We start from the raw sequence: 19,797 nt of genomic DNA on the forward strand, positions 1-19,797 counted from the left end.
GCAAAAGCACTTGGGCTGATATAATCTACTATCTCCTGTTTCCGCAGAAATAATGTCTCACTCCTAAAGATAAATAGGTGATTAAAATATTTATATTTTAAGAATGAATATTTTTGTAGACATACTATGTATTAGATTATAATTGCATGAACTTTAGGGATATATATTTATTTTTTAACCCATTTTAAACAAACGAACGTGTATGTTCCTTTCCCCTCTCCTGCTATTTTTAGTTATCCAATTAAAAAAATATCCAAATATCGCTGATTAAAAATATTCCCCACAACATGAGTTACATTTACTGTGATTTTGGTTTGAAATCCATACATCTATATATGTAATAAACATTTTTCATTTTTTGGTAACATTTCAATGTTTGTCTTATATGCAGTGTCTCATCTCAGAGCTATTCTTGATCTTCCTAACTGGAAGTCATCTCCCCTTGTTCCTGAACTAGTCTTAAATTGTTTCTTTTTGCCTTTCCCATGGCCTACCATTGTTATTATTTTTATTGCTGTATAGCTATTCCTTTACCATAGGGCAACATTTTTTCTGTTTCATCTCTTAGTACAGAGCTAATCATGGAGGAGTTTGTTGGATAAATGGTCAATATTAATCATGCTCTTTGCTTAATGGTCTTGTCCACAGTAATGAAAAGCATGTATTCATTCAGCAAATGGGTATGCTGTACTATTTACTGTGTATTTGGCACAGTTTAGGGAGCTCTGGTTAGGTTGTCTGTAAGGAGTTCACCACTAACCTGAAGGAAGTGCCTGTAGGTGGTTTGAATCCACCAAGGGAGAAAGATGGGCAGTCTCATCTTGTGCAATTTACAGCCTCAAAAACCTGCTCAAAGGTCAACTGTGAATTGGTCCTGACTCACCACCAATGAGATTGAGGTCTTTATTGGGGCAGGGGATGGGGGTGGTGGTGGTGGTGGTGGAAGGGGGTTAGTCACTGTTCTGGAGAAAAGGTTTGGTCATCACATTTGTTCAGTGTGCAGCTGACCATGTTGATGGCACAGGGCCAGGTAGTGTGTCCTTTTGCCTGGAGTAGACTAGGTTAGGTGCCATGCTGCTGTGGTTACCTGCTGTTGAGTTGGCTCGAGTCATGGTGATGCCCTGTGCAGGGTAATCTGACTAGGTCATCATCCCTAGAGCTTTCATTGACTCATTTTTGTTAGTAAGCCTGGAAGTCTTTCTTCTTAATCTGCTTTAGCCTAGAGTCTGACTAAATATGTCCATTGACAGACAAGTGGTAGATGTGAATGAGGTGTATCACTTAGGAATTGAGTCCAAGGCTTTAGTGTAAAAGGCAAAGAAGTCTTTGCTGGCTTACTACTGCCCTCTTAGGTTCCGTAAACCCAAACTGTTGACCTTAGATAGGTGCCACACCAAACGCAACCCACTGCAGTTGAGTTGATTCTGACTCATAATAGCTGTAGAGGACGGGATAGGATTGTCCTATCATGTTTTCAAGATTGTAATATCTACCGAATCATCTTGCCACATCTTCTTCCAGTGCAGCAGCTGGTTGGTTGAACCACTAACCTTTTGGTTATCAACTGAGCACTTAACTGTTGTTAACCAACAGGGCTCCTTTAAAGGATGCATATAATTAAAACTCTAAAATCTTGCTTAACCCCTGAGAGGAAAAGCATTTATTGAATAGATTATCGTATGATTTCACCCTGTTCCCTTAGGGAATAAGTATTCATGTTCTCTTTAAATATGTACTTACTGATTAGATCTTTGATGTACTTTCAGCAAATGTATAAGGTTTTTATTTTAAAATTTTATTTGAAGAGATGCTGATCTCATACAGTCAATAAATATAAAAGTCCTTCTGGAAAGTGATGCAATTACATCATCCCCTGAATCCTGGCAGACAAGTGTGTCTTAGATTAGAAAAGAAAGAACATCTTTAAACCAGGCTCTTTGATTTTTAAGAAATCACATGGGTTGCCTCAGCTTTGATTTATTATCAGATGAAATGCTGTAGACAAGAGATGATCTTCATGTGAATTCACATTATAAGTTGATTATTTAGCCACTCTCAATTACCATAAAGGTAAATTGGAACAATCTAGATATTTTTCAATCTTAAATGATAATATTCACATGGTAGGATAAAGCCACTTACAGCTGTTACTGTAAATTTATATGGATTTACAACAAAAGGAATTAATAGTACATTGGACTAAAAAGTGGGTTTTGAGTGTATACGTAATATTTTTGTGAAAACGTAATGTGACACTTAAATGTATGCTAAAAAGGAAGTTTACCAAAAATGTTAATGATGTTTGATTTGGGGGGAAAAGGAGTTATAGATGATTTTTTTATTTCTTCATAATTTTTAAACATATTTGCAATGAGCATGTATTATTCTACAGTGATCAGATTAAAGAAAAACAGATGGAATGAAGACAGTTTTTCAGCAATAAATAGAAATTGTTTCATTGTGCAAAGTTAGAATTTTACATTAAATTCCTAAATGAGATTAAATCCTATAATGCCAATCTGGAGATATAAAAGCAGTAACACATTATCTTTGACAGAAACTGTTAAGCCTTAGGATAAATAAGTGTGACTAGTTGCCAGGCAAATAACATTAAATTGCTAAGATATTTAATAATACTTTTAGATGATGGATTTTGTTTTTCTCTCCTGTAAGCCCATGTTAGACCTTATGTGAGTTGAAACTTATTCATCAAGGCTTCAGGAAATAATGCATTTACTTAAATCAGGCAGAATTCAAATTGCAACTCAAAGATCTCACGCTAAGATTTTGCTTATGGAGATGACCTGATGGTCTAAAATGAACTAGTATTAAAAGAATCTTATTTTTATGGAAGTGTAATATGTTAAAAGGTACATTTGGAAGGAGTTTATAATAAGGATTTTGTTTTCTTTTCCAGGAAAAAATGAAGGTGAGTAGAAGTTTGTATCATATATTTTTAAAAATTAATTTAGTGGTAGTTTTTTTAGTGGAAAGTTTTATTTCTTTCCCTGTTTCTCAGAATAGGAAGAACTTAACTTTTATTTATCTCAAAGCCTGGGGGTGAACGAACATGTTTGGGGGGTAATGACTGCCTGGGCTCAGGTTCTAGAGGCAGGCTGTGTCAGCCTCTCTGACAAGATGATCAGACATTCTAAAAGTTAGCCATTTTGTCTGGCCTCTTCAGGAGAAACTTTGTCCTCTTTTCCTCCTAGCTGAGTTCCAGGGTTGGCAGCTGGGTATGGTCAAAGAGTCCTTGGTAGTGCAAGTAGTTAAGGCTCACTCAGCTTGGGAGCTAGGATGGTATAGTTGTCTTGACCCAGAAGAAAGGCTGGCAGTCTCTGCAATGATCATAGCATCGAAAATCCTTTAGTTCTTTAATCTGAAACATGCAAGGCTGCTGTGCATCCCTTAACCTTTGTCAACATGTTTATCCTAACTAATTTAATAGATAAAAATATCTTATTTTAACTTTTGTTAATGAACTCAGACAATTTTGATGTTATTCTCATTTGTAGTTTTTCATTTGTGATATTTGGCCTTTTTAGTGGGCACTTTATAATTTTTATTCAGAGTTCCCCCACCCCCATATTAAGGATATCATCCCTTTGCTGTATTTGTAATGTGTTTTTATTCATTTTGGGTTTGCTTTTTTTTTTTTTAAATTTGTTTTTTCATTCTGTTTTGTTTATGAAGTTCCAAATAGATTTTAGTGTGTTGAGCTTATGATTTTTATTTTTCATTCCTTCTTCTACTTTAATGATTATTTGTTTCATTTTTAATATCATAATAAGCAACTTTAGTCAAAAGAACAAAATCAATGTATTTGTATCTGTAGCAAATGCATACATTTTACATAGTTATAATAATGATTTGATATAAAATTATTTCAAACAGGCATTTTCTTTTTTTTTTTTAAACAGGCATTTTCTTGTATTGTCACATTTCATATTGTTTTAATTGTTGTATAGTGTTCTATAAACTAGTTATACAGTACTCTGTCATGTTAACTGGTTATTATAGTAGGTTAACTGGCACTTATGTTAACTGGCACAAGGTTCAAAATCACCAGTTGTTTTGTGGGAGAAGAATAGGCAGTCTCCTCATGTGTGATTGACTGCTTCTGAAAACCCTCTGAAGGGTCAGCTATAGATTGGTTCCAAGTTGATGGCACAAAACAACCAGCACAACAACCATGTTAACTTGGGCATTATTGCTGTCATTTGAAAAATGTTTTATCTTAATTAAAATTACTTCTCCTTCCATTTGTTTTATCTCTTTGTAACATAATCGTAAAAGGAGAGTTATTTAGTCTAAATTTATGAACTGTGATTGTTGGTGGTCATAGAATATAAATGGTATATTTCCCTTAATTATTCTTTTGAAATAATAAATGATATATAATACTATCAGCTATGTACAGATAGACTTCCAGTGCAACTTTACAGTTTTTATTTTTCTATTTTATAATACCTTTAACAGATTCTTAATTTTCACATGGATTGTTATTAATGCTAGGCAATTTTCCATGTACTGATTTACTACTTAAATTCTATGTTTTGATCTTATATAAAACATTTTATCCAGAAGGTTGTGACACTGAAACAGTGCTAAAAGCCTTTTAAAAATTAACAGCACAGAGTAGTACCTAATTGAATCCATATCAAGAACTTTTCTTCTTCCTTTGGAAAATTGCAAATAAGATTTGAATTTTTGGTTAGGTAGTCTTCCTATTACTTTTTAGTACACATTTAACATAGTATTTTAAAACTTTTGAGGCACTTATATATTTTGACAATCCTGACTTCTTTTTCTTTTTATTTCAGAAAACACTTTTTACAGTTGGCTAGAAGGTAACTGAAAACTTTAAAAAATTTAAATGATAAATTTTATATTCTTGTTTCCAAAGAGCCATGAGATGAATTTTTTTACCTTACATGTTTCACATATGAAATATCTTTTTTCCAAATTCTTATTTAGGTCTTTGTGTAGAAAAGAGAGCATTCTACAGACTCATATCTGGTCTACATGCAAGCATTAACGTGCATCTGAGTGCCAGGTATCTTTTACAAGGTATGTGACATTAATTTTTGTTCACTTTGCCACACTCATTTTCAGGCATTCTTGAAAGTTCTTAGTATTTATTTAATAGGAAAAAAATTATCTTCTATGTTCTGCTTTTTGAGAAAATGCCAAACTCCTTCCAGAATGTTTGTACCATTTTACAATCCCATCAACAGTGCATGAGAGTTCCAATCTCTCCACATCCTCTCCAACATTTATTGCTTAATGTCCTGTTAAACATTGCTACTGCTATTGGGGTGAGGTGGTATCTCACTGTGGTTTTGATTTGCATCTCTCTGATTGTCATTGAATTAGAACATTTTTTTTCATGGGTCTGTTTGCCATCCTAATGTCTGCCTTTGTGAAGAATCTCTTTATGTCTTTTGCCCGTTTTGTTATTGGGTTATCAGTCTTTTTCTTGTGGAGGCCCTATAGTCTGCAAACTTTCATTATGAGACTCTTGTCTGAGATGTCATTGCCCAATGCTTTTCCTCTGTCTGTAGGCTTTATTTTCTCTCTTTTGGATAAAAATTTGGATGAACATGGGGACTTGATTTTTAGAAGGTCCCATTCATCAATTTTATCCTCTCTTGGTTGTTCATTTCTGGCTATATTTGCAAGCCCGTTGTTGCCATAGGTTAGGATGTCTATGTTTGGTCATTCTTTGTCTCTTAGGATCTATGGGTTTGAGTTCTGCCCTAGGTGACCTTGAATTGATTTTTGTGTATGGGGTGAGATGTGCTCCTGTTTAAGTTTTTTTCTGCAGGTGGATGTCTAGTTTTAGGTAATGATCTTTAAATGGATCAAGACTGTAGCTACTATTATGAATAGTTTCCTATGTTCTTCTTTCTCCTTTTATGAGTTGCTTGTGCTTGTACAAATAATATTGAAAACTATCCTTTTATTTTGTTTTGGAATTAAAGTAACTCCCAATGTCAGAGTTTGTTATTAGTTCAATATTATTGTATTGTTACACTTTTACATTTGCACCAGTTTTAGCTGAGAGTTTGAATGGATCAAAATATTTCCTGCTGTCTTTTTTGCTTTGAGAATGTGATTACAAATGTAACCATGGTCAGGTTTCTCCAGGAACATAGAACTTTTGATTTAAAGTATCTCTTATGTCTTAGAAACAACATATATAGTAGCTTTCATTTTATTTTATTTTTTTTAGTAGCTTTCATTTTAAATAGAGCTTCAAACTCATTAGTAATTTTAGACCATTTTTTAGTTGTATATTTTAGTTTTGTGACTATGCTCGTATTTAGATCTATGATTTTTTTGAAATCTAGTCTTTCAGTGAAACTTTGAATTTATTTTATGGAAGATGACAATGAATATGGGATATTAAAGGATAATTTTTTTTTTAAAGTTATCATGATTATTATATTTCTTTGGATGAAAAATGAAAATTAACTTCTGTAGATATAAATAACCTGTCTAATCACTACTGTTGAGTCAATTCTGATGCATTGAGACGCTCCATCAGATTTCTGAGGCTGGAAATCTTTACAGAAGGAGACTGTCCATCTTTTTTCCTACAGAGCAACTGGTGGGTTTGAACTGCTGTTCTTTAGATTAGCAGCTGACCACATTATCCACTACACTACTAGTTCTCTTTGCCATTGAGAACCTCCTGCAAGTGTTCTAAGGCCGTAAATTACATGGGAGGAGATTGTCCATCTTTCTCACATGGAGCTGCTCGTGGTTCCAAACTCCCAGAGAAAGTTCTGCCTTTAGATAACAGTACAAATCTTTACAGACAATGCCACCACAGCACAATTCCAGGGGTCCTTAGCAATAACTTATAATAGAAATGAATCCGTTTCAAACTTCATTGTTTAATTCTTCTTTCTTCCTAGATACATGGTTGGAAAAGAAATGGGGACATAACATTACAGAATTTCAACAACGATTTGATGGAATTTTAACTGAAGGAGAAGGCCCAAGGAGGCTTAAGAACTTGTACTTTCTCTATTTAATTGAATTAAGGGCTTTGTCTAAGGTGTTACCGTTCTTTGAGCGCCCAGATTTTCAACTCTTCACTGGAAATAAAGTTCAGGATGTGGAAAATAAAATGTTACTTCTGGATATACTTCATGAAGTCAAGTAAATTATATTCTATAATTTGTATAGTAATAAAAGATTGACAAGTATTATTAAAAATTAAATTTTTTAAGTGCCATTTTTGAGAAAGAAAACAAATAATTGTGTTATTTTTGTTTATAGGTGTTTGAAAATGTAGGATATCTTAGGGTTTTTTTTGGTTTTGGTACTAACTGGTACATATTTTCAGAGCTATATATTAAATGCTATTCTTTTACTGCCTGAAACTTGTATTATTTTTTATTTGGATTTGGGGCCAAACTATTATATAGTGTGTGATTTAGTTTTTAGATTTAAGGATAAGAATTTGTTTTACAATTAGAATATTTGTTCTATTGTACTTTTTCTTAATAATTTAAAATCAATGAAATGGAATATTTTGTATTTTAAAATGCAGATCATTTCCTTTGCATTTTGATGAGAATTCATTTTTTGCTGGGGATAAAAAAGAAGCAAACAAACTCAAGGTAATTATTTTACAATTTAATTTTTAGGTACAAAGTATTGAATGCTTAAGTAGAATTCATAACTAAGTATGACTATAATCCCATGTTTTTATACTTATCTGAACTTATTAGTATACTAATGTATACTCTATAGAATCATAAGTGCTCTTTTCCTCAAGGAGAAAAGAAAGTCCAGTGTTATTATGGCTAATGCCATAAGAGTCCACCATGCCCAAAGTATATGAGATGACGTTTCTCCATCCTTGGCTCCAAGGAACACTCTGGCTGCAACTTTTCCAAGACTGATTTTTTCCTCCTTTTTGGTAATCCATGGGATATTCAGCACTCTTTTCTAGCATCACAAATCAAAGACATAGATTCTTCTTCTGTCATCTGTATTAGCCAGCTTTCAGCTGCATAGCAAATAACAGAAAATATTATGATTTGGATCAGGTATAACTTACTCTTCAAACTGGCATTATTGCTTTTCAGTACTTTGGAGAAGTCCCTGAGAGCAGACTGGAAAAGCATAATACATCTTTTGATTTCCTGACTGCTAGTGCCAAGAGTGTTGATTGTGGATCCAAGTAAGATGAAATAATTGACAGTTTCTATCATTTTTGCATCTATCATGATGTTGCCTATAGGTCTGGTAGTAAAGGGTTTTTTTTTCCTTGATGTTGAGATGTAATTCATAATAAAGGCTGTAGCCTTTGATCCTCTGCAGCAAGTATTTCAAGTCCTCCTCACTTTCAGCAAGCAAGGTTGTGTCATTTATATAGTGCAGGTTGTTAGTGAGCCTTTCTCCAATCCTGATGCCATATTCTTCTTCATTTAGTTCAACTCCTTGAAGAATTTATTCTGCATACAGATTGAATAGATATGGAGAGAGTATACAGCCCTGAGGCACACTTAAACAATGCGGTATTCCCTGGCTCTGTTTGTAGAGTGGCTTTTTGATCTCAGTATAGATTTTGCATGAACACAATTAAATGTTTTTTGATTCCCATTCTTCTCAATATCAGCTATAACTGTTATGATCTACTCAGGCAAATGCCTTTCAATTGTCAATAAAACACAGAGAGACATCCTTCTGGTATTCTCTGCTTTCCGCTAAGATCCGACCCCAGTTAGAATCTGCTCTGAATTGGTGGTAGGAGAATTTAATTGCAGAAATGGTTCTTGTGGCTGTGAAGTCTTTGCTAGTGGATCTCTTCTAATTGAATCACTGGGACACAGCGACATGGTCTCATGAAGATTTACATCTTGGCTGACAGCCTGGCTAATGTTTACATTATGTGCTGACAAGATAGCTCTGGTACAATAGCTTCTTATAAATCCAGAGAGAACTTCTGGCAGTTCTCTGTTGATTTACTGACGATTTTGAATAATCTTTAGTGAGACTTTATTTGCATGTGATACTAATAATTTTATTCAGTAATTTCCACATTCTGTTTAATCACCTTTTCTTTTAGAAAAAACCACCAAAATCTAGATCTAATATGAATCTCTTCCAATCAATTGGCCAGGTGCAGTTCTAGGGCTACATCCCTTTCTTGAAACATGTGAATTGGTATTCCACTGATTTCTGAGGCTTTATTTTTTTGCTGATTTCTTCAGTGCAGCTTGATCTTTTCTCCCCCTCCATCATCATTGGTTCTTGATTGACCATATACAACTTCCTGAAATGTTCTGTCTCCACCATTTCTTTTTGGTACAGTGACTCACTGTATTCTTTCTGTTTTCTTTTGATGCTTCCTGGGTCATTCAATAGAGGTTATAAATTAATCTAAAAAATAAGTAGCAGTATTCTTCTTTTTTTTTTTTTTTTTTAGTTAGGAGTGAAATGGACAGTATAATGTTTTGTCATCATATTTACTAAGAAAGCAAGGAATTTAGGAATAGCATGAAGTTGTGGAAAGAACAGAGAAAACAAGGTACCTCAGGGAGCAGGACCACATTTTGATCTTACCTTTTCATGGGTGAATGAGTTTAACAGTTCTGTCTATAAGTTTATGTATTTGCCCCCAAAACATTAGGAAATCATTACTAAGAATATAAATATTTTTTAAGTGTTCACTTTGTGCAGAGAATTATTCTTGTCATTAATAGGAGAAACAAGAGATTGTTTCAACAATCAACAAGAGATTGTTCCTATCTTCAAGAGATTTCTAAGAGTTTGGAACTCAAATAAAATTATATTTCTGTTCTCTGTTCTGAACAATTGGTTAGTAAAGGCATGATGCCTTCAGTAACATTAGACTTGATTTAATTTCATCATAATCCTTATAACAACCAATATTCTATTTTTTACTTTTTGTTTCTTTGCATAGTGAAATAACTTGATTTATGTGTTTTGCAAATAAAATTCCTTCTGATTTTTTTTTGTAGGTAATAGTTATTTACCCCTAAGCTTATACCTCCTTAGAAGTATTCATACTAGAAATACAATCCTCAAGGTTTATATAACTTTCCAAACAGTTCTCAAATTTTAGGAACTTGAAGGGTCAAGTGAGGGAGAAGGTCCTTCAGTAAGACTTCTTTTTCTTCTACTATTTTCAGTTTCCTCATTTTTAGTTCACATGCCAATTTATAGAAATGTTTTAGTCTCAGCTCTTTTTATATCATGCAGATTAGAAATTTTCTGACAATATTTTAGTTTTATCAAAACTCTGAAACTTTTGGCTTTGATGTCCTCTGAAGTTTAGAGAATCGTTGAACAGAGATACCACTATAAATTCCTTTATAAGGAAAAATTAAAAATCTAAAACATGTTAATATTAGAGCTTTCCTTTTTAAAAAAGAAAATGTATTACTTCTGTAAACATAATGGTGTTTGAACAGTCACATTTATGAATTAATTTTAAAATATCATCTTGTCTCTTTTATACTTTGTTGTGAGGAATGAAGGACTTAACAGAAAAAGAAATTGCTCAAATAAAAATATAATAAGAATTGAGTGATAGCTATTTTTTTATCTGTTGGTTTACTTAATATAAATCTTAGTATGTTTAATTGTTCTACCCACTAACTATAACTCTAAAAATAACTGTATACTTAACTAAGGAGAATTCATAAGTACTTTGAATTCTGGTTATTTTAAGAACTATGAAACTTTATAATAAGAGATAATTTTGAAATATGTTCTAAAATGTCAGGTTACAGGCTATTGACTATTATTTTGAAGAGTCAATGATTTTTTCTCCTGTCTTGATGTGCTAGCTTTCTACTCTATTAATTTTCTTCTATTCTTGTTGTTGTGTACTATCTAGTTAGAACCCACTCAAAGCTGACCCTTTTCAGCAGGTGTTTCGAGGCTACATCAAAGGGGAGGAAATTTTCCATCTTCTGCCCCTGGAGGAGAAATTGGAGGAGAATTGGTAAATTTGAATTGCTTGCCTTTGGGTTGGCAACTCATCTCCTTACCATTAAGCCACCACCTAATTTTGTTCTAGCCTCCGAAATTCTGCTAAGCAGGAAGATGCATGCTATTTCATGTGCTTCATTTTAATCTTGCAGTATATAACGTTGTCTGTCATCACCAACCATGCTTCCTCCGTTTATATCACATAAAGTGATTTGATGAAGAGCTTCCATATTAAAACACTTGGATCAACAAACATTGATTTAATTCTGAATGTAGGTGATTTCTACAAAAATATGATCTGTAAAGAAAATCAAGGAGTCAAGGAAACTATTAGTCCAAAGGATTAAAGGACCATGCAAATCAAAACTTCCACTAAGTGAGATAAAAAGAACTAGGTTGTACTCAGCTACTACCGTCTACTGCTTTGATCAGTACCACAAAAGAAGGCCCTGGACAAAGTAGGGGGGGGAAATAGAACAAAATCGGAAATAATAAAAGAGGTTGAAGTTACTGCTTGGATCCCTGAAACCATGGCCCTAGAAATTTGCACTTCTAAACCTGGAATTGAACCTACTTCTGGGATAATTTTTCAGCCAAATAATAGGCCTTCAGGTGAATAAACAATACTTGTGAGAACACTCAGACACAGGAAAGCAAAAGGATAGCAGTTGCTAAAAAAAAAAAGTTTAGGAGGCAGGAGGGGGCAGAAAAGAAGGATAAATGGAAAGGAGGGGTACGGATGGGGGCTGGGGGGACCCAGGCTGTGAAAGAATGCTGTTTTGTTGAGGGGATTGCCACTAATGTTTGGTTAAGAATGTGTATAAATTGTTTAATAAGAAATCAGTTTGCTCTGTAATCCTTCACTCAAACCATAATAAAATGCTCAAGCCTCCTACCTTCTTCCCCCTAAAAGCAAAACCAATGCATAATATTTTGGAACTAGAAGCTTCCAATCTTTATAAGCATATTAGTGTTAAGTTCAAGATCAAGTATGACTCATAGCAACCCCATGACCGACACAGCTGAAATCTGTCCTATTCTGCACTATCCTTATCATTCTCAACACATTTGAGTCCATTGCAGCAAACACCATCCATCCATTTCTTTGAGAGTCTTCCACTCCTTTGCTGACCCTCTTTCTTTCCAAGCATGATGCCCCTTTTCAAGGAATAGCAAGGAACACTTTGTTTATACTTTCTCCAAGTTATAGCTGTTTGTTTGTTTGGCAGTCCATGGGAGAGTCAGCGTTGTTCTCCAATACCACAATTCAAACGCATTGTTCTTCTCCTGTTATCCTTATTCATTGTCCGGCTCTTAGATGCATACCAGATGATTGGAAAGACTGTGGCTTGAATCAGGTGCCCCTTAATCTTTAAGCTGACATCATTGCTCTTTAGAGAGGTCCCTGACAGGAAACTTTCTGAGTGTAGTATGTCTTTTGATTTCTTGACTGGTGGTACTGAGGGTGTTGATTGTGGATCTAAGTTAGATGAAATCATTGACATTTTCAATCTTTTTCTATCATGTTGTTGCCTATTAGTTCAGTAGTGAGGATTTTTATTTTCTTGATGTTGAGATGTAATCCATGTTAAGGCTGTAGTCCTTGATCCTCTGCAGTAAGTGCTTCAGATCCTCTTCACTTTAGCAGGGAAGGTTGTGTCATCTGCATAACACAACTTGTTGATGAGCCTTCCATCAATCCTGATGCCAAACTCTTCTTCATGAAACCATCTTCTTGAACTATTTGCTGAGCACACAGATTGAATAAAGAGGAAGAAATTATATTACACTGATACATACTTTTCCTGATTTTAAACCATGCAATGTTTCTTTGCTCTGTTCAGATAGCAGTTTCTTCTTCTAGGTATAGATTTCATATATGCATGATTAACTGTTCTGAAATTTCCATTCTTCTCACAACCCTAAATTGTTATACTACATACAGTCAAATGCCTTTGCCTTTCCAGATGTAGTCAGTGAAATCCAAATAGATATTCTTTTGATATTCTCTACTTTCAGTCAAGATCCATCTGACATCAGCAATAATATCCCTGGTGCCACTGCCTCTTCTAAACTCAGCTTGAATATTAATGCTCAATTTTAAATTAAATATTAACACACTTATATGTTAATAATAATATTGTTATATTTAAATATTTGTTTGTTTTACCTAATTAATACTAGAAAGAAAGGCTTTTTAATTTAGCTATTAAAAACAAGAATTTTCTGTTTTTTTCTTCTTTTGGTAAATGACATTTTCCAGCCCTTCCTCCTGAGCCCACTACATATATGACATAAAGTTGGTTAATCGTCACATACCGCAGTCACTTCAACTCAGTAACCTTTGTGTACATTGCAGATAGTTTAGCTTTGGCGTTTGGCAGAACTCAATTTTGAGTTTGTCACTTACTTAAAGTGGAATCTTAGACAAGTACCGGGCCTCTCTTTGTTTCTTCTTGCTGCTTTAACACAGATATGACAGATGGTGAACTTAAAGAACAGAAATTTATTTTCTTCCACTCTTGGAGGTGGAGAGTCTGCATTGGAGTCCTTGTTGGTAGTCCTGGGTGCTCCTTGGTTCCTTGGCTTGTAGAAATACTTCTCACATGGTTTCTTCTCCCTCCTTCCTGTGTATTTGTGTTCCTTCTCCTCAGAAATTATTAGATTTAAAACCTACTCGCCTTGGGTATGCTTCAGTTAACAATTTCCTATTTCCAAACAGAACTGTATCTACAAGTATAAGGATTAGAAGTCCAACTGCATTTTAGAAAAAACACAACATAACCCAGGATACTCTTAGAGCATTGCTTGTTTAAATTTGTTGTAAAGATTATTATAAAAGTGTCTGCTTTTGATCAATGTGTAGTTTAAAATAAAAAAAAGTGTGTGTAAGGGCTGTAACCATTTTCCGCACCTATTCAATCCCTATGCTGAACAAATCATTTGAGAAGCTGGACTTTCTGAAGAAGAATGTGCCATCAGGTTTGGAAGAAGGCTTATCAACAACCTTCACCATGCAGATGACACAACATCGCTTGCTGAAAGTTAGGAAGACCTGTAGTGCTTGTGCAGAAAGTCAAGGACTACAACCTTCAGTATGGATTACATCTCAACATCAAGAAACAAAAATGGTCACCAGTGGGCCAATAACCAACATTATGATGGAGAAAAGATAAAAATTGTCAATAGAGCCATATTACTTGGAGATCCACAATCAAGAACGTTGGTCTCAGCAGTCAGGATATCAAAAGACATGTTGCATTGGGAAAGTCTGCAGCCTTTCCAAAGTACTAGAGAGCAAGGATGTCAGTTTATTAGAGACTAAGGTGCTCCAGATCCAAGTCATGGTCTTTTCAATTACTTGCTATATATCTGAAAGTTGGACAGTGTTCCTTAGAGGAAATACTGGTGAAACAACATCTTACATACTCTGGGCATGTTGTTAGGAGGGGCCAGTCCTTTGGAAAAGATTATCATGCTCAGGAGAGTGGAAAGTCAGCAAAGGAGAGGAAGACCCTTAATAAGATGAACTGACACTGATTCGTTCTAACAATGGACTTTAGTGTGGCAGAGATGATAAGGATGGTACAGGATAGACAGAGTTCAGATCCATTGTTCATAATAAGATCACTGTGAATCATAGTTGACTCTATGGCACCTAACAACTTATGAAATTTTGAAAATTAAATGATATTATAGTTTGTACAATATCATTAAATGATATTATGGTGTTTGTTGTTGTTGTTAGGTGTTATCAATTCAAGTATGAAACTGGATAAGACATTTCCTTTCCTGTGAAATTAGCTTAATATAGCTTACCTGTAATATAGCGACCCTTATTATACCTTAATGTAGCAACTCTATGAACAAAAAAGGTCTGAACCCTGTTCTGTCCTGTGCCATTCTTACACTTCCCGACAGAAAAGAATCCATTGCAGCAGTCACCATATCAATCCACCTGGTTGAGGGTCTTCCTCTGTTTCATCGACCCTCTACCCTTCCCAGCATCATGTCCCTTTCCAAGAAATAGTACCTCCTAGCAGTATGTCCAAAGTATGTGAGGCAAAGCCTCATCATTCTTGCCTCCAAAGAGGCACTCTGACTGCACCTTCTCCAAGTCTTGGCCGTCCATGGGATGTCCGGTGCTCTTCTCCAACACCATAGCTCAAAGATGTCAATTCTTTTTCTGTTATCCTTATTCAATGTCCAGGTCTTGGATGCATGGCTAGTAAATAGAAAGAGTATGTACCTTGGTCTGTAAATTTACACCACTACTCCTCAGTAATTCTGGTGTTTAGGAGGTACTAAATAAATGCTTTGTTCTCTTCTACTTTTATGGTACACCAGAACACTTAGCATTGTGTGGCCATATAGAGGGCCCTTGGAAAAGATGAATTGACTTTAAATTACCTTTTAGTACCATTTTTCTCAATTGTTTTCAGGAGGACTTTCGACTTCATTTTAGAAATATTTCAAGAATTATGGATTGTGTTGGTTGTTTTAAATGCCGACTATGGGGAAAACTTCAGGTAAGGAAATCTAGTTCAGCCCTATTTATTAGTGATCCTGTCCATAAAGACTCTGATGATTTTTCTTATTTCTATTGTAGACTCAAGGTTTGGGCACTGCCCTGAAGATCTTGTTTTCTGAGAAACTGATTGCAAATATGCCAGAAAGTGGACCAAGTTATGAATTTCATTTAACCAGACAAGAAATAGTATCATTGTTTAATGCCTTTGGAAGGTTAGTGTGAATGTACTAACATTTCTGCTAGCCAAATAAGTCTAATCAGCATGTAGACATTCAGGTAAAACTGGGTAAGAAATTTCCTTTCCTGTGAAATTAGCTTAATATAGCTTAATGATAATCTGACTCACATATGTAGAAAAAGTTTTTGATAATAGTCTTTATTTTCATCTGTTCACTTTTATAATCATGACTGATGTATGGACATTAATATTATTGTATTATTGTATTGGACAATAATATTAATGTTAAGGAATTTGAGTATTCTAAAATTTTAGAAGTAGATTTTTGTGCTTCCAACTTACTTTTCTAAAGGCTTTGGGGAAAAATAAAAATCATACATTGCTTAAGATAGATATGAATGCAGATTTCTCTAATTCATAATCATGCTAAACAAGTTGAATCTTTTATAAGAAATATTTTTTATTAAAGTGAGTAAAGGTTAAACTTGAAATATGGAACTTATAAATGTGAGTATAAGTGAATTTCTTTCTGGCTTATCCTAGTAAAGATTAGTGAGATCTATAAAAATTAATATTTTTTAGGATACATTAATCTAAAAAATTACAGTGACTTGAAGCTTGAAATAATTGACCTAAGTTATTTCTTTGATACTCAGAAGCTTAATGGTTATATTTTATTCTGTATTCTGCTCCATTTTTTTATAGTGGAGAGCAGAGCCAAAGAACACTTAAAAAGAATTAAAAAAAATAATGATGAACATTACTTTTTATAGAAATTAGTGAAAAGAAAAAAATTGATCACACATTTACTATTCTCATTTATACAGACCAGTAGATATAATTGTTAACTGTATTTAGTAGATATGATAATAGGGTAATAGTAATTTTGTAAGGATTTATATATTTAAAATGACACTTTGTATGTAATATTATTAGCATGAATATAGTTAATATTAAGTATTAGTAACTATTACATATTACGTATGTTGTTCTTGTTAGTTGTTATTGCATTGATTTTCAAGGCTGGGACCATTCAGAAGCAAAATGCTAGGCCTGTCTTCTGAAGAGCCTTTTGTGATGTATGAACAGCCCATCTTTCAGTTAGTAGTTGAAAACGTAATCATTTGTACCATGGACATGATATATTAGGTATAGAAATATTAGGGAGTTCTGGTAGCTTGTTGGTAAGGAATTGAAATGCCCGCCCAAAGGCAAGCGGTTCAGATCCACTCATCTGCTCCATGGGGAAAAGATAGACAATCACCTCCCGTGCAATTTACTGCCTCTCTGAATCCCCTGGAGCTGTGGGTCAATTCTCACTTGGTGGTACACAGTAGCACCAAAAACATATAAATATTAAAAAGAGCTAATTTTTGGACAGATAATATTATTTTAGTGAGTTTTACTATGCCTAAATCAGAATTAGAGTATTTTAGATTGAAATATTAAAATTTCTAGAAATAAAAGATATAAAAATTTCTTTGCTCTACAAATACATAATGAAGAATAACGTTTACAAGAGACATTTGTCTGAGATGACTTGAGTGAATTTTATTTTTTTACTTACAGAATTTCTACAAGTGTGAGAGAATTGGAAACCTTCAGAAACTTGTTGCAGAATATTCATTAAAGACACAACGGTAAAATATACCTGTTTTTGGACAATGGAGGCCAAACAATGGACTTTGAAAAGCATAATGGCAATGACAGTCTTAAGCCAAACTTTTTATATAAAGCTGCTTTTGTAAGAGGAGATCTATATTGTTTTAAGTAAACATTTTGTAATTGTGTTAAGTCTTTGTATAATATTGTGAGTAAAAGTAATACTTTGATAATGTGAAATTTTAAAGTAATACTGAATAAAATCAGGATTATCAAATTTGTATTTAGTAAAGCTAAGTGAATGATGTTTTGATTCTCTCCAGATTGAGTTTTTGTATCAGAGGATATAATATAAATAAAACCATGGCCCTTGTGACAAGTGTTTAACATGAAAATGTTAAGAAGTCTCATAATTAATACTAAGAATTAAAAAAAAAAATGCATGTATGGTGCCAGATACAGCAAAAACCAAACAAACCACAGAATACTAAGATAAACATTGAAGAAGTTTTTAGTAAAAGAATATCTCATACAATATTTGAGATATACTTGTATTAAAAAGTGATTTGTCTGAAATTGAAATTTATTTGGAAACCTTGTATTTTATCTGGCAATTTTAAGTATATTGGTATAAAAACAAATAACTTTTAATATTATTCTATTTTGATAAGGCTGTTTTGGTGTTTAGAAAGGTACAATAACAATTCGAAGATATAGAAGTAATTTCTACATATTGTGAAAAGTTTAGATTTATATTACTTATAACACTTTCTCTAATATGGAATACAATTTTTGGGGACCTTTTTATTTTAATGTAATTTCAAATTCACATAATAATTTTAAGAATAGTATAGAGAGCTCATTTATTCATATTTGTCCATATTTGCTCTGTGTTTTGTGTCCTCTTTTTCCTCACTCAAAAAAAAAAGTCAGTTACCGGCATTTTGCCCCTTGAGTGAAGAATTTTTAAAGTTATGTTTTTAGTAACACACATACAAAAAACAAATCTGAAACTGTAAGTCTTAGAATAAGAAATTATATTGACTTCCAATCTCAATTTCTTTTTTGAGTTATTTTGCTCTCTGTTTGAGCTGTATAGTAATCTGGAATTCCGTGTTTGTTATTCATATATGAGGGTTGTCCCTTTGCCACCCTAAAACGGAATTTAAGAGGTTTAGAAATTTGTATCATAGGGTAATTGTAGGAGAAAGGAAAAACTGTGCATCATAAAATATATACCTTCTTAATCATCATCTCAGCAGGTATTCCATGTTGAGATGCACAATATTAAAAGAGCAGGGATTACTTATACAAAGGTTTAGAAAATGTCACTTTACAGTGCTATATTGTTTTCTTTCTGTGTCTTTAAAATCTAGTACAGTGTTAAACACATAGGGTAGCCAATAAATATTTGTTACAGAATGAATGTATATGAATATGTATCCAGTATTTTCAATGACTTCAGAGTGAAATTTAACAATATGTGTCCCATTTTTTTCTTTTCCTCTTCATTCTCTTGAATAGGGCAGGAAAAGAGAGATAATCCTCTTGCAGACTTAAAGGATTATAAAGTAACCATCGTACATAAACGTTTAGAGACTTTTGTAGTACTCTGAAGTTTGATAGTTAGGTTCAGATTGTGATTTTGTCTATATACTTCTCAAAATCTCATAGCTTTTTTAAAATACCCAAACTCTGTAAAAGAATATTCATACTTTCATTTTGTCACTTCCCACTTGCTCCTTAACTAAAATCTGGCTTCTGCTCCTATAATTCTTAAGAATTCTTTCCTATAAAGTCTAAAATTCTTGTTCTAAATGCACAGACAGGTTTCCATTTGTTGGAAGCAAATTTGTCTTTCTCCCTTGACACTTGATAATGTTTACAACTCTTTCAGAATTCTTCTCAGTTCTTTAAATTTTACTCACTCCCTTTCAGCCTCCTTCATTCTCCCCCTATCCCCTTAAGTATATTTTCATGCCTTCCATCCTTGCTATTCTCTTGAATAAACCCAATCTAATAATTTCTAAATCCTTATCTTTAGCCCAGACCTCTTAATCCAACTACTCAAGTGCATATTCACTTGGCTGGCCCACAGACATGTGTGTGTGTCTAAAATAATCCTTTCCCCCTAAACCTACTCTTGTGCTTATTTTCTTTACTTTGGTTCATTTTTGGATCATGATCTTCTAAATTTGCTAGACTCGGTCCTCTCTTCGGCTTTCTCTCTATCCAGTTAGTGTTTATGCTCTTCTGATATGTTTGCTTATCTCCAAGTTATCAAAATTTTTTTATCACTCACTCTTTGCCATTGAGTTGGACTAACTCATAGCTGACCCCCTATTGGATTTTCAGAATCTTTAAATTGCACAGGAGGAGATTGTTCATTTTTCTCCTGAGCTGCTAAGGGATTTGAACTTGCTTTCTCTCTCCCCTGTTTCTTAGGGATAGGAATAGGAACTTCATTTGTTTTTGCAGGTTGAGACACTACCTTGTCTCCTTGTTC

At 33.7% G+C, this 19,797-nt stretch overlaps 1 protein-coding gene across 1 annotated transcript in view; it reads left to right on the plus strand.

Moving 5' to 3' along the window:
- Positions 1-17,570, plus strand: part of ERO1L (ERO1-like (S. cerevisiae)) — a 52,137-nt gene extending 34,567 nt beyond the window's left edge. The window contains exons 9-16 of the mRNA XM_006894361.1: positions 2,918-2,929; positions 4,824-4,850; positions 4,978-5,070; positions 6,924-7,170; positions 7,565-7,634; positions 15,423-15,509; positions 15,590-15,723; positions 17,259-17,570. Of these exons, the coding sequence (XP_006894423.1) occupies positions 2,918-2,929; positions 4,824-4,850; positions 4,978-5,070; positions 6,924-7,170; positions 7,565-7,634; positions 15,423-15,509; positions 15,590-15,723; positions 17,259-17,319 (731 nt within the window). The 3' untranslated portion in view covers positions 17,320-17,570. The remainder of the gene's footprint in view (positions 1-2,917; positions 2,930-4,823; positions 4,851-4,977; positions 5,071-6,923; positions 7,171-7,564; positions 7,635-15,422; positions 15,510-15,589; positions 15,724-17,258) is intronic.
- The last annotated feature ends 2,227 nt before the right edge of the window (positions 17,571-19,797 follow it).

The sequence above is a fragment of the Elephantulus edwardii genome, unplaced genomic scaffold (assembly GCF_000299155.1).
Source record: "Elephantulus edwardii isolate Elephantulus edwardi_28Jun2011 unplaced genomic scaffold, EleEdw1.0 scaffold00140, whole genome shotgun sequence".
NCBI classification, from domain to species: domain Eukaryota; kingdom Metazoa; phylum Chordata; class Mammalia; order Macroscelidea; family Macroscelididae; genus Elephantulus; species Elephantulus edwardii.